Raw genomic sequence first — 13,818 nt, 5'->3', positions numbered from 1 at the left:
GTAAGGACCTTATTGAGAGCTGGCCACCAGTCTAGTGTCTCTATAGTTCTTGTATGTATTCCTGTGCAGTAATTAGTCATATATTATGCACACATGAACATCTCAATTTTAACTACAAGATGTTGAATTACTGTTGTACAACAGCTTCTCTCTTTGAATCAAAATGACTATGTTTGTCAAATAAGGGACTCAGAGGTCTAATTGGTGAAGTAAATCATTATTTTTAATATCGATAAATATAGTAAATAATGTTGTTCTTTTACGATTAGTTATTGAACTTCCTATACAAACAATAGAAGACGGCATTTAGATGGCTTGGTAATCAAGGTGTAAATAATAACCTTCTCTGCTCTTTTTGATCTCTTTGCTCAGTGTGCTGATAATCTGTGGGTCGGATCAGCGGATAATAATATTTAAGCTCTGTTAACACATTAGCACACATGTATTCACTGAACGCACACACTCATTCACAGAGCTGTTGTTTCTGCAGTTACACAGAGTCTATGACGGCAAGTGTAGGCAGGCGTCTGTAACATGGATGGTTCTTCCTCACTGTCTCACTCCACTACATACTCTCCCTCATATGCTGTCTCATTTAATTTTTTTTTCATAGTGCGTTTTTATCTGCTGTTTCTATTTCTAAACCATCTTTCTCTTATCGGTGTTATTTGCAGTACGGTTGCAAGCCAGTAAAATGGCAGACTATTTATAGAGCAAGCGTGTCAATGTGTTTTGCGCCCTGCTGCGTATGTGCTTGCATGTCTATCTTTTGTCCATATCAGAGTGATTCTGTAACTAGCCTGGCAAAAGTATATTCACAAAGTTTTTCTTTGCTGACATGGTCAATACATGTGAACGTAAGTCAGTTTTTAAGAAATGTAACACTGCATCGTTTGTTCACCAATGAACCAGATCCTCTGCAGTGAATAGGTGCCGTCAGAATGAGAAAGTCCATCAATTAACGTCTTGTAAAGTCTGTGAGAAACAAAGGCGTTGCTTCTGTCCATAACCCATTATAACTCTCTCCAGTGAAAAAGTCCATCCCTGTTGTTCTCTCACATCAAAATCCACTGACATATTTGTTTAGAAATCTTTTTGCTTTTAAACGGTAATTGATCTGTGCATATTTCTCTCCTGATTCAGACAAGACAACTTATTCACAGGAGAGAGCAGTATTTTGGATAAGGGACTGGTATTTTAGCAGTAAACAATGGTTTGAAGTCTTGGCAGATTTGTTTATTACAAACACGCAGCTTTCCACTTTACAAAATGTTAATTTATGACAATGATTCATGTTTTTATCAACTGTTTGGACTCTCATTCTGACGGCACCCCTTCACTGCAGAGAATCCATTGGTAAGCAATTGATGTAATGCTAAATATATAACAAATCTGTTAAATTTCGGGGTGAACTATTGTACTTGTTTAAAGGAACACTCCACTTTTTTGGAAATAGGCTCATTTTCCAACTCCCCTAGAGTTAAACAGTTGAGTTTTACCATTTTTGAATCCATTCAGCCGATCTCTGGGTCTGGCGGTAGCACTTTTAGCTTAGCTTAGCATATATCATTGAATCGGATTAGACCATTAGCATTTGGTCATCAAAAATGACCAAAGAGTTTCAGTAATTTTCCTATTTAAAGCTTGACTCTCCTGTAGTTACATCGTGTACTAAGACTGACGTCATTTTTGAGCGCGATGCTAATGGTCTAATCCGATTCAATGATCTATGCTAAGCTAAGCTAAAAGTGCTACCGCCAGACCCAGAGATCGGCTGAATGGATTCAAAAATGGTAAAACTAAACTGTTTAACTCTAGGGGAGTTGTACAATGAGCCTATTTCCAAAAAAAGTGGAGTGTTCCTTTAAAGTCTGTATGAAATGCCATCTGCAACTAATTTTCTTTCAGTATTTTGACACATTTCTTCTTTTTTGCAAGAAAAAAAGTGTAATGACTTGATTCTATCCATAAGGAATAAGTGGAATGAAGCTAGACCGCATCAGGTTTGCTAAAATGGTGCATAAATTGCAGTTTGGCTATTGGTTAAAATGATCCAATTGCCACACAACCTATGTGATGTCAGCAGAAAAAGGAAAATGTTTTCATTAAAAAAGCAAGTTATTATATTTTGATTAAAGGTGGTGATTTGGAATGACATGCACCAATGAATTGTTCACACTATGAGGAAATAGAGTTTATTTTAATTTCCTCAATCTTCCACTCTAGTCTTCCTCTTTCTAACTATAAATCAGGTACAGAAATTCACACACTTTCTACAGTTGAACCAGATGGCAGTGAATTACAGCAAAAAGCACTTAACTCCCATCAGAAGTCTTTCCTGCCCTGCTGACCTCACAACAGAAATCTTTGATCCCTGATCTTGGATCAGTCTTTCAGTAGCTTCTGTGAGCTCTGTTTCAGCTGTCATCTGTTTAGTCAAAAGTGATTGCTTGTGTCATTCAGAGCAAGCATAATGCAGGGTTATATGTATGTGAGTACACCTGTAACATTTCCTCATATTCAGACAGCATGCATGAATTCACTCAGTCACACATTAGCTACAGCTTTCATGAGAGCCACAAAATCTACCTCCACGAAAAGACACAAGTGTTTATCGGGTCTTTACAATGTGTAATATTACCCAAGACTTCCATAGCATGCAACGAAAGTTTCATGGAAGTGGTTTGTATGTGTGAAGCCTGGATAAATGTGTTAGTCATGATTACTGAACAACAAAACAGCTCTGAGGAGTTCAACATTTCAGTTAGACATTTCAAGGAAAGGTTTCTGTGAAATCCAAGTAAATATTTGGTAAACGGGATTCTAAGACAAAGGAGTCATGGTTTCATCAAAGATATGACCTTAAACCTTCCACAGCTTTTCATGTGACACAAACCACATAACAATTAGTGAAAGAAGCAGTACACTTAAATATAAATATAAATCAGTCTTTTCACATGTATTATTCTGAAACAGCTTTTTCAGAAGGGTGATGGATTGTCAGTACTTTATGAATTGTTTCATACACTTTGTTCTTGTCTACTGACACAGCACACATCAGTAACAATAGCCCAATGCTAATGTTCACGTAGCTGTTTAAAACAAACACTGTCAGAGTGTGAAACAAACTGTGTTGGCGGAGCAGGATATGTGCTCATTGTTTTTGTTTGGCTAGTTCTTTTTTAGACTTGATGAGACGAGATGGTCTGCATCCCTTTTGAATGAATGGGAAGGAGGACAGAAAAACAGCTGCTAGTGTCTCACACACACAATGCACATACACGTTCAGAGAAAAAAAGAGAGAGAGGTAGGACAAGCGTCCTTCAATGTTGCTATGACCTACTTCGTCATTTAATGATGATTCACTAAACTGTTGACATATTGGAATTGGAATGTAATGCAGTTAAGGCTAATGATACACAGGGCAAATTTTTGAGCAGCTTTTTTTGAACAATGTTTCTTGGGCACTTTCCCACTGAGAATGGGTAACAAATTTCTATCTGGATACTTTATATCGTCGTGGGTCCTGTGTCTCACCTGGTTACACGTTGATGGCAACATTAACCAAAGTTGCCCGGCAACATTGCTCAAAACGTTGCCCCGTGCATCATTAGCCTTAGTTTAAAAACACTCAGAGATTAGATTGATTACTAACAAAAAAGTACCATCAAGTACCAACAAAGTACCAGGTTGCTCTTTCATTGCGGTAATAATAAGATACTTAGTGAAGTTATCAGATGTGATTCATAAATGTTTTTGCTAAAATATCCTTTAGAAAAATGAAACAAATTAGTTGATACACAGAAACAGTATCGAGTGCTAAAATGTGTGATTTATGTTATCAAAGCCCAAATCTTGTGGTTTTCAAAGAATGTGATGAGAAACGTGGGTTCATATCAGTATTTTTTAATTGCATACTTAAATAACTTGGAAAATCTGAGTGCAGTATGCAACATTGAGTGTGCAACATCTTTTCTAAACTTCCAGTAATTTGACATGCCTCTTTACAGAAAAATCTGTGAATATACTCAGTTTGCTGTCCATTTGATCTTTTTGATGTCTGTGAGAAACAATTAAGACACGTTAATTGTTGTAATTTGTGTTGGACAGATTTTTTAAGTACCGTATAATTGGGAAGTCGTGGCCTAATGGTTAGAGAGTCGGACTCGTAATCCAAAGGTTGCGGCTTCGAGTCTTGGGCCAGCAGGGATTGTAGGTGGGGGGAGTGAATGTCCAGCGCTCTCTCCACCCTCAATACCACGACTGAGGTGCCCTTGAGCAAGGCATCGAACCCCCAACTGCTCCCTGGGCTCCGCAACATAAATGGCTGCCCACTGCTCCGGGTGTGTGTTCACGGTGTGTGTGTGTGTGTTCTCTAATGGATTGCAAGTGCCTATATAGTATTTGTGTTCTTCACCAAAATGTAATTTTCAATGACACACCCCTATCCTGAGCAGGTGAGAATTATGAATATATCTCAGTGTATTGCAGTCCTGAGGTAAGAGCTTTGATCATTCAGTGGTTCTGCGAGACTCATCTGAGTTAAATTCAGCTGTTGCATGTTTAGTGTTACCAAGCCATTACTTGTGCAAAGCTCTTCCGTTCTGAAACCTGTCTTCACCCCTGTACTCTTGCGTATACAAACCACAGACAGATTGAAGAGCTCGCACCTCAAGCAGACCCACTAAAACAGGCCAAACAGATAGGAAAATGCAAGCTTTCGCAGGGTATACTTGGGGGGGCCTGAGGGTGGGTGATCCTAACTGTGAGTAATCCCTGCCCGTAAATATTGGCAATTGAATGACACCCTGCTGGGTGGGAAGTCCTGTTGTCTCTGAATAAATTCTCCTCACTATGGTAACCAGAGGGCCTCGTCCCCTCAAAGAATGGAAGCTGGAAAAATAGGCTCTGAATTTCTATACGTGGTAGTCATATTAAATATATCTGGCACTCATTTGAATAGAGGGCCTTTGAAACAAAAGAGAGAGTTGAGAATTGGGGTTGTCCATTGTTTGAACATGTCCCTCGCTGTTGTTCGGACTGAGATTTTGATGTATTTGCAATTGTTTTGTCGCTCTCATTTGAGAGCAGATCAAGGTCATGCTGTTTATTGAAGCTATAGTTGCTCTGGCTTGATTATTTTGGGGAGGCGGAAACCACGTGACGCAGATCCACTGTGTGTCTATGACATCCTGTTCAAAAGCCACTGACTGGAAAAAAACAACCTGCCTTTATTTAACCCGCAGTAGTGAGGAGAAAGAAAAAGACAGTAATGATAACACTCCTGACTATTGTCTTTCGCTCATGATCTTTTTCTTTCCCTCATACCCCCTTTTGCACGCACAAAAGGACAGATTGGTGGTCACCGCCACCCCTCCCGCGTGTGTATTGTGACGTGGTTCCTGTGTGCCAGGCTTCAGTTTACGGTGTGTTTTGGAGTATTTTTAGCCTTGCGCAGGGACGCCTGCTACACAGACAGGAAAAAGGCCAGAATAGAAGGAAGTCCATTCGCCTTTTAGACAAACAATCCCTTCATCTGCATCAGTGAACTGTGGGAGAAAGAGAGAGAGAGAACGAGAATGAATATTTCTCACATTCACTAGTACCACATGGTGTTCGCAGGCCTTCTTGCTGAATTTCACAATGTTGGAGTCCAGAGATCTAACTCATGATATTCACTCATTATCATTATTACAGAAACCATTCACTTCCCTTTCTCTCTGCATATATAATGTTAAACATTTTAATAGTAAAATTTTATTTTTTTTAATCGAAAAAGCATGATGTTGTAACTTTATGGATTTTATATTGTTACTGTTTTTGAAGCCAAAATAAATTATTTAAATATTAGCTGAAAAAAAAATAAAAATTTTTATCAGGTGTCTTTTGTCACCGCGCTATAATGTTAGATGTGTAAACCACAGAGTAACATTTTCAATTCAATTCAAATACATTTATGAAGTGTTTTTTTTTTTTTTTAAATAGTAACTATTGTTCCAAAGCTGTTGTACAGTCAACTTTTAGAACCCTAAAAATGCGTTTTAAAACACTTATTTATTTCCTTGCAAATTATCCATTGCGACCCTCAATGGGCTCCCAGGACCCCATTTTCTTAACCCCAGGTTAGAAAAAAAAGTCTTCATTATTTAAATTTATCTTCATATTTAAATTTATGCATCTTCATTAAGATTTTCAGTGATACAATTTTAATTTTTGGTTGAACAGTTCCTTTAAAATGAAACTGTAAAACTGTATTCAATAACCCATCTGTCATGTGTTTCATCCAGATTTTGGATCGTGAGGTAAAGCAGTGGCTCAGGACAGATGCATCCCAGACTTTAGAGTGAGTTATAATTTTTGCGCTTTTCAAATGTGTCATGAAATATCTGAGCCTGTCCAGTTCCTCATTAGTTCAGATCATTGCCTAGTTTCAATTCTTGGTCTAGATGTCAGAATGAACAACAGACCAGATAAGTTAAGATGTAACTTTTAAGTAGGTTAGCATTAGCATGACTCTTTAAAAATGCATAGTGTTGGGGAAGTTTCAGCTCAGTGTGAGGAACAACCCGACAACCACTGCTTTATGAATTATACACATCTTTTGTTCCTCTGGATAATTACTTTGTTTTAGCCTTTTCTATATGTCAATTTCACACAGCCTCTAGTTTCTGCTTGGTCCCTTTGCAGTGTGTGGCAGGATGTTAGCAGCACTGTTTCAGAGAGAAACTTAACCCAAAGTTGTCAAGGTGTTGTTCCTTTTTCAGTTGCACGGATGCTGTACCCTTCAGCGTTGGAGAGTACCTGACTAAAAGCAGCAGTAATACTACCTTTTTCACTCATGTGGAAGTGGATACACTGGTTTCAAAATATTTTATTTTGAGGTTGTAGCTCAAACAGTAGAGCACTGAACAAGGTCATGGTTATGTTTGGCTTCAGATTAATTATACCATTGAATGTAATTATACCAGATGCATATTTATAAAAATAAAGGTCTTGATTTTCCAGTAACAAGCTACTTTTTCCAAAAAGTAGCATTGGAGCATCATCGCTGTTTTCTTATCAAATTAAAACTGTACAAGTTGAGGCAAAAATCAAGCACGCTATTTCTTATATCTGTTGTGTAGAATACAGCTTTGAAAAGTCCAGTTCATTGTAGTGAATCGGCTTGTTCGAACTGTTGTAAATGTACAACTTCAAATGATTCACTGATTTATTTCCCTGCACAGGAAGTCCTTGTGCAGCATGCTACGCCTTTTGTGTAGCACAATATTTTGTGAAATGTTTTTGTTTTTTTTGACACAGTTACAGTTGACATGAAATCCACACTATTATTTAGCCAGATCCGGATAAATACTGCTGTGGTTGCAGTCAGTGGTAACAAATCTGTTCAGTTATTAACATTCTTAAAAAAAAAAAAAAAAAAAAAAAAGAAGGGTGTTCCAGAGGTCATTCAAGTTTAGAACAACATGATGGTGAATAAATGATGGCAAAATTATCAACTTTGGGTGAACAGTCCATTTAACTACTTTATGAGTAGCTTGTAGTTTGGGGAGTCAAGTTTCTACTTCTAGACGAAATCCTATAATTGATTTACTGACAGGATGATTCATGGTTCATAATTCGACTGAAAGATGTAAATCTCAAAAGTACACAGGTTGGGGCCCTTATCTGATTTAGAACTGCTGGTGGTGTTGTGTTTTGGGTTTGCTAGGTTCATCTGTAGTAAATCAGGATTTATAGAGTGACTGTTGGAGATAATCGGCTGTTGTCTCTGTGGGCTGAAGCTTTAGATGACTGTTTGATAATGAGGTTGCGGGGAGGTAACTCATTTACTGATTGCAGGTCTCTGGCGTTGTGTGAATGGTTCATTGGAGCAAGATGGGTTTGTGTCTTTGTGTTTGTGTGCATGAGAGCTTTCTGTCTGCATGTGTGAATGTTCTTGTGTGCATGCATCCATGCATGCTCATTTTTTCTTGTCTGAATTAGTAGTGGAAACTCTGTGTGAATATTGTGACACGGTCCTCATCACAAAGAGAGATAGATCTAATTCTTACTGTAGTTTAGTGTTGGTCAGATCACTAAATGTTTTGTAAGGGCATTCTGTACTTGTGAATTAAACTTAATCATAATAATCAGCCCACAACAAGGGCTTTCCAAACTTTTTACATTTCAGAGCAGTTCAAAATCTAACTGCTACAAAAATGAGGAAGAAATATACAGATTGAGGAGGAGGTAACATGACTGTGGTTTCGAGTTCAGCTATATTTTTTTTCTTCAAAAATTTGAAGAAAATAAGAAATGTTACTCAAGCAACAAATCAGCATTTCAGAATAATTTCTGAAGGATTGTGTAACCATTTTCCTTCGCCATCACAGGAATAAATTACATTTTAAAATATATTAAAATATGGAGCACTGTAATAACATTTAATTCATAATAATATTTCACCTTTATTTTTTCTCTGTATTTTAAAATAAATGTAGCCTTGGTGTGTATAAGACGCTTGTCTTAAAAATATAACACACTTACTGATTTTGTGTGTTATAAACTGTGTGAAAACTGGTGACAAAGCAGCATTATATCACTAAAAGGTGCATTTCAAAGGCAAAAATGTATTTCAACGCAAGTCCCAATCACAGGAAACTATAAATCATCTCAGATTTATACTTTGTGAACTATTGCTGCATCAGTTTTTAATGATCATTTTTTGTATCTTTTTGTCATTTGTGATTTATATATGGGACAATGCAAAGCTTTAATTTTAAAACATGGTAAGTTTGCCAACTTGAAAATTTACAATGAATTTTCCTGAAAATCCACTAATGCACATGCAAGCTATGGTTATCAGGAAATTGGGAAAGGCTTTTGGTCAAATTGACAAAAAATACAGTAGAAATGAATGCTGTTTGAAAAGAATTACCTGCACTGAAATAACTGCAGGTGAAATGGCCTACAGTCTTAAGCCATACAAAAATGCTGATATGCTTGACTTCTGTGACCTTTCTTGAGGGTCAGCAGGAGGAGTCTGGGTTTTGAACAGCTGCAGTCCAGTTCACTGAGAACCCAGTGACTTCATCTCACTACACACTCACAGATGTAGAGGGCAGCTGTTCCTCTCTCGCTGCCAGAGACACAGACATCTGCCGCATCTGCTTTTTTCCCAGACACTCTGTCCTGCTTGTCCTGCTTGTCCTGCTTGTCCTGCCTTAGCTCACATCATATTTATTATTTTTCTCACGTGAGGTGCTTTTGTCTATAGTGCAGTGCCAATAAGAAATATCCAACTTGACCCAGTGCTGTAATACGAAAGTGCTACGACTGTATCTGTTTTGTTTTTCATTTTCTTGGTCTCTTTTTCACTTTATTATTATTAATTTTATGTCTCTTCTAGCTCGATTCTCACATGTCATCTTCACTCTCTCTTTCTCATTATCTCTTTCTCACTCTTTCTCTCCCATTTGTGTTAATCTTATCCCCTGTTCATGTTCTGAGCCCTTCTGTCACTCTGATTGGCTGTGATGATCTGTCATATGGCGGTCTGATGTGCGTTGGTGTTTACAAACAGGCGTGGAGGACAGTGGGATAGTGTCAGCTGATCGCAGTCTGTTCTGCTAGAGAGGAGTTCTCCTGTCCTCAAACCACAGACGCTTTTGGAAGTTACACTTGACCCTCCAGATTCACACCGCTGTGTGAAGATTTAGGGTAAGTGAATAGAAGAAATGTGAGGCTTTGGCTCTTGCGTGAGATTTATGAAAAGCATATTCGATCTGTGCTCACTCTTTATGCTATTGGCATCATCACATTCAAGTTCTGAGTCCTTGCATTTTCTCAATGAGTAATTCTCTCGCTCTCTGTTTTGCTCTGATTTTCGAGAGCTTCTTTAGCGCTCTTTCATTTACGTGAATATTAAATGGTATTTAGGTCTTGTCTGTGGCAGTTTATTCCAGTTTTGTGCTATTAAAAGTAGCACTCCTGCTGTTCTAACCTCACATTTAAAGACAGCATTAAATAGCTTGATGAGCGCAGTATTCTTTCCTGTGTTGATGTTTTTCCCTTTAAAATTAGACATTTGGGTGAGGCATATAGGTTGTTTTTCCCCCTTTAAAAAAAGTAGATCAGTCATGGTTATAAGCATAATTTGTTACAAGCTAGTAAGAGGCAGGTAGTATTTGAGGGTGGGGCATTCTCATTCTATAGAGCATTTAATTGGATAACAATCTCTGTAGTGCAGGATGAGTCACTATTTTCTAGAAAGAGAAAGACTGTGTATTTTAAATGCATTTGTGATTTTAGTACTATATACACTACTCCTAAAAATGATTGTGGTCAGTAACATTGCAAACTGCATTTAATAATAAAAAAATATTGATAATATTGTGATATATTTTCTGAATTTTAGAGTTTGTTTGAATAGATTTAAACTGAATTTTTAGCATCCATTACTCCAGTCCTTTCAAAATCATTCTAATATGCTGATTTAGTGCTCAAGATTTATTTTTCTTCTTATTATTAATATCTTCTTATTTTTATTATTTACTGTTAAAAGCTGTTTGTGCTGTGTAATATTTTTGTGGGAATGAAGATCTTTTCTAACAATATAAATATCTTTACTGTCACTAACTTTTGGACAGTATTACATAGACAAAAAAGACACATTCTGTACATGCCTTCTCTATGCTGTCAGAATTTCCAGCAAGGTCAAAATCTATTTATAAAAGTATTTCACAAAAATAATTCAGCAGGGAAACATTATTTTAAAATTTTGAGTCAGGTTGGCAAATAAAGAATGGTATGAGAAAGATTTGACATGCATTTTCGCACAGGAACAGTGATGCAGCTAGTCTGACATTTGAGAGTGTAATTTCTTAATTTATGAAATGTAGGAATTGAAGCATATATATATAGGAAACTAAATTTTGCTGACATTGCTTAAAAGTGATTAATCTTAAATCACTAACTAATATCACACTGCATTTAAGATCATGCAGGATTTTATAGAGCTTGAGTCATAAATATCTAATATATTTGGCTTCATGTGATGGTTGTGTAACGGATGTCTCTGTGTGTGCTGGTCTGGATGAGGCGAGTCAGGACAGGTTCCAGCCGTCAGCACTCAAACTCACAGATGAGAGGGGTGAAAATTAGACTGAGATATTTATAACCACAGCGCTGGTCCCTTCATCTCTGTGGTCAGAGATCTGTTTTGCAGGTGTACTTTAAAATGCATTTCATGTGGATCAGGATGGAAATGTCTGATGGTTTTGCAGTTATTTTGCACGTCCCGCATAGATTCCTTAATCTCTTCCATCACCTCACTTGCTGGGGTCATTTATGACATCATGAGAGGGCGTCTCCAAGACAACGGCAATGAATTCCGAACAGAGTTATTGACAGTAGCGCAGGTACCTCATTTGCCCTTGTATCTCACACATGACTTGACACAGGAACTGTTTTACTTCAAAGATCAGGATGCCGAGAGGAGGTCCCACGTGATTAATCTGAGCCTTCTCCGTTGCAAGCAGCTGCTTAACCTCTGCGTACATTTGTTGTTGTTGTTGTTATGGCTAGAGTTGATTTCCACTGTTTGTATTTTGAAGGATTTGTTGTTGATCCATCAGATTGCACCTTTTCTGATCTTCACTGCAATAAAAATAAACCCAAATCTAAAATTAATCTATTAGCTATTTGTGCACAGGAACACACACTTACCCTGCCCATTTTGATTACATAGATAAAGGATTCAGGAAAAAACACACGTCATCCGGAAAACTGATGTGCACATCACAGCGTTAGACAGAAATAAAACAAAGCAACACAAGAGGAGCAGATTTAGTGGCAATTTGAAAGGCTAGTTATCCTTTACGTGTGGGCACGCACACGTTCATAAGCGTTAATGAATTATGCATTATTATGTTATGTAAGATCTAATCAGGTAGTGAACGTCCAGCTCAGTGGGCCAGAATGATGTCATGCCATCTGTGTAGAATCGTGATGTGTGATGTAGCGTCATGCAAACAGAGCTCCCACCAGAGAGATGAAATATTGATAGCTGCCATAGGGAGTTCATAGAAGAATAAAGCGGTCAAACAATTCAACCTTAACGCAGGTCTGTCTGCTTGATGTGGTTTGGAGAGAAGGGTTAGGGCGAAATACCCATTAGTTTATTTTTATAAAACATTTGAGGCACAAATCCCATGTTATTTTGTTTGTTTGCTTCTTGTAGGATATATTAAATTTGTTAAATAAACTATTTTTAAACATGAAATTAACCTAGCATAAATAATGGCTCGTTTTAAAGACAATTTAGGCATAATCTGTCAAATTGATATGCAAATGATTTTTGTTCAAATAAATTAGTCTTAACCCAAAAATGTACCTAATTTTTAATATTTAACACTGTTATATTCAACTATTTTTATGCACATGAAACTCTCCAAAAACATAATTTTGGGAGGACAATAATCTATACATTTTCATATTTTAAATCTATTTTGATATTTTTTACTGACTGCGCTTTTTTGTTATAGTAAGACATTATTATTTATTAAATAGTTAATAAATGATAAACATTTTAGCTCTTCCTAAGTGATAGCTTAATTTAGACAAAATTCTGGCATAGTTTTTTTAATCCATGGTTTGGACATTTATCAAAAATGATTAGCCTCAATATAAAACAAAATAGCTAATTTAGTTTGACCACCTGAGGTTGATGATGAACATTCTTGAAGGATAAGCACGTCCTTTCCTTTTTAAAAAGTGTTTCAGAGCCTGTTCTGTACTGCATTCATTGAATGTGTGAAAAAGACGAAGATCGGCTGACAAACTTTATAGCATGATGTATTTACTGAACAGCATCAGTTCATTCATTGTAAAGCCTCATCAGTTCATTCACTATAAAGCCCCTTGGTGCAAGCATGTGAAAGGCTTCATAAAATATTCCTTTAATTTTTTTTTTAATAATTGACACAGTTTTGTTTGTTTCTGCAGTGAGGCACAAGTCAACCATTGTTTTGCTGAGCACACTGAGCACATTTAAAGGAGAGGTGACGTGGAAGAAAAGAGAAAAGAAGGGAGAAAGAGGGTGGCTTGCCTAATGGCAGAGAGCTGGATGTCCCAGTGAGATCAGGTCGGACGGGAGGTCATGGGGTCGTTTACGCTGGGGAAAGCTGCTTCTCTGGAGCTACTGCTGGAAGCCTGCATTCATGCGTTTGGTGAGTGAACACTAAAATGTCATTTTGGCCGCTATCCATATTTTATAGGTCTCTAACAGATTCACACACCAATAGCTTCAAATTCATTAATTGACTATAATAATCACAGTAATTGACCACTGTTATTGGTCATGATTGATACCATCATGGATTGCTGTGATTGCATATGATTAAAGACCTCTGTTTTGCTTAATCATAGTTGCTAATAACTATAAATGATCATACTTAAAATTCTTGGTCTTACTGCTCTTATTGATCAGTATAATTACTGATCAATGTGATTGACCCATGTTATTGATTGTTTACTGATATCCTCCGTTAGGTCATTATATCAGTTTTCATATATATATCTTATGTATCTCATATCATATCTGTGTTTTTGAGCTGCCATTCATAAATCTGTAATATACTAAAAATGTATAACCCTCCCTTTCTCCATCACTCATGCTCTATTTTTTCTTATAATATACACTTTAGTATAGGGACCAATTCTCTCTATTAACTAGTTGCTTATTAGCATGCCTATTATTAACATATTGGCTGTTTATTAGTACTTATAAAGCACATATTCTGCATGACCATATTCTACATCCCTAATCCTACCCAA

At 37.0% G+C, this 13,818-nt stretch overlaps 1 protein-coding gene across 2 annotated transcripts in view; it reads left to right on the top strand.

Moving 5' to 3' along the window:
- rasgrp3 (RAS guanyl releasing protein 3 (calcium and DAG-regulated)) overlaps positions 1-13,818 on the top strand; it is a 37,148-nt gene that overhangs the window by 2,503 nt on the left and 20,827 nt on the right. For both annotated transcript variants that reach the window (XM_079386203.1, XM_079386202.1), the window contains 2 exons: positions 6,288-6,343; positions 12,988-13,211. In XM_079386203.1, coding sequence (XP_079242329.1) covers positions 13,142-13,211 — 70 coding nt within the window. In that variant the 5' untranslated portion in view covers positions 6,288-6,343; positions 12,988-13,141. The remainder of the gene's footprint in view (positions 1-6,287; positions 6,344-12,987; positions 13,212-13,818) is intronic.

This window comes from Barbus barbus (genome assembly GCF_936440315.1).
Source record: "Barbus barbus genome assembly, chromosome: 30".
NCBI classification, from domain to species: Eukaryota; Metazoa; Chordata; class Actinopteri; order Cypriniformes; family Cyprinidae; genus Barbus; species Barbus barbus.
This window is presented reverse-complemented; position numbering and strand designations above follow the sequence as displayed.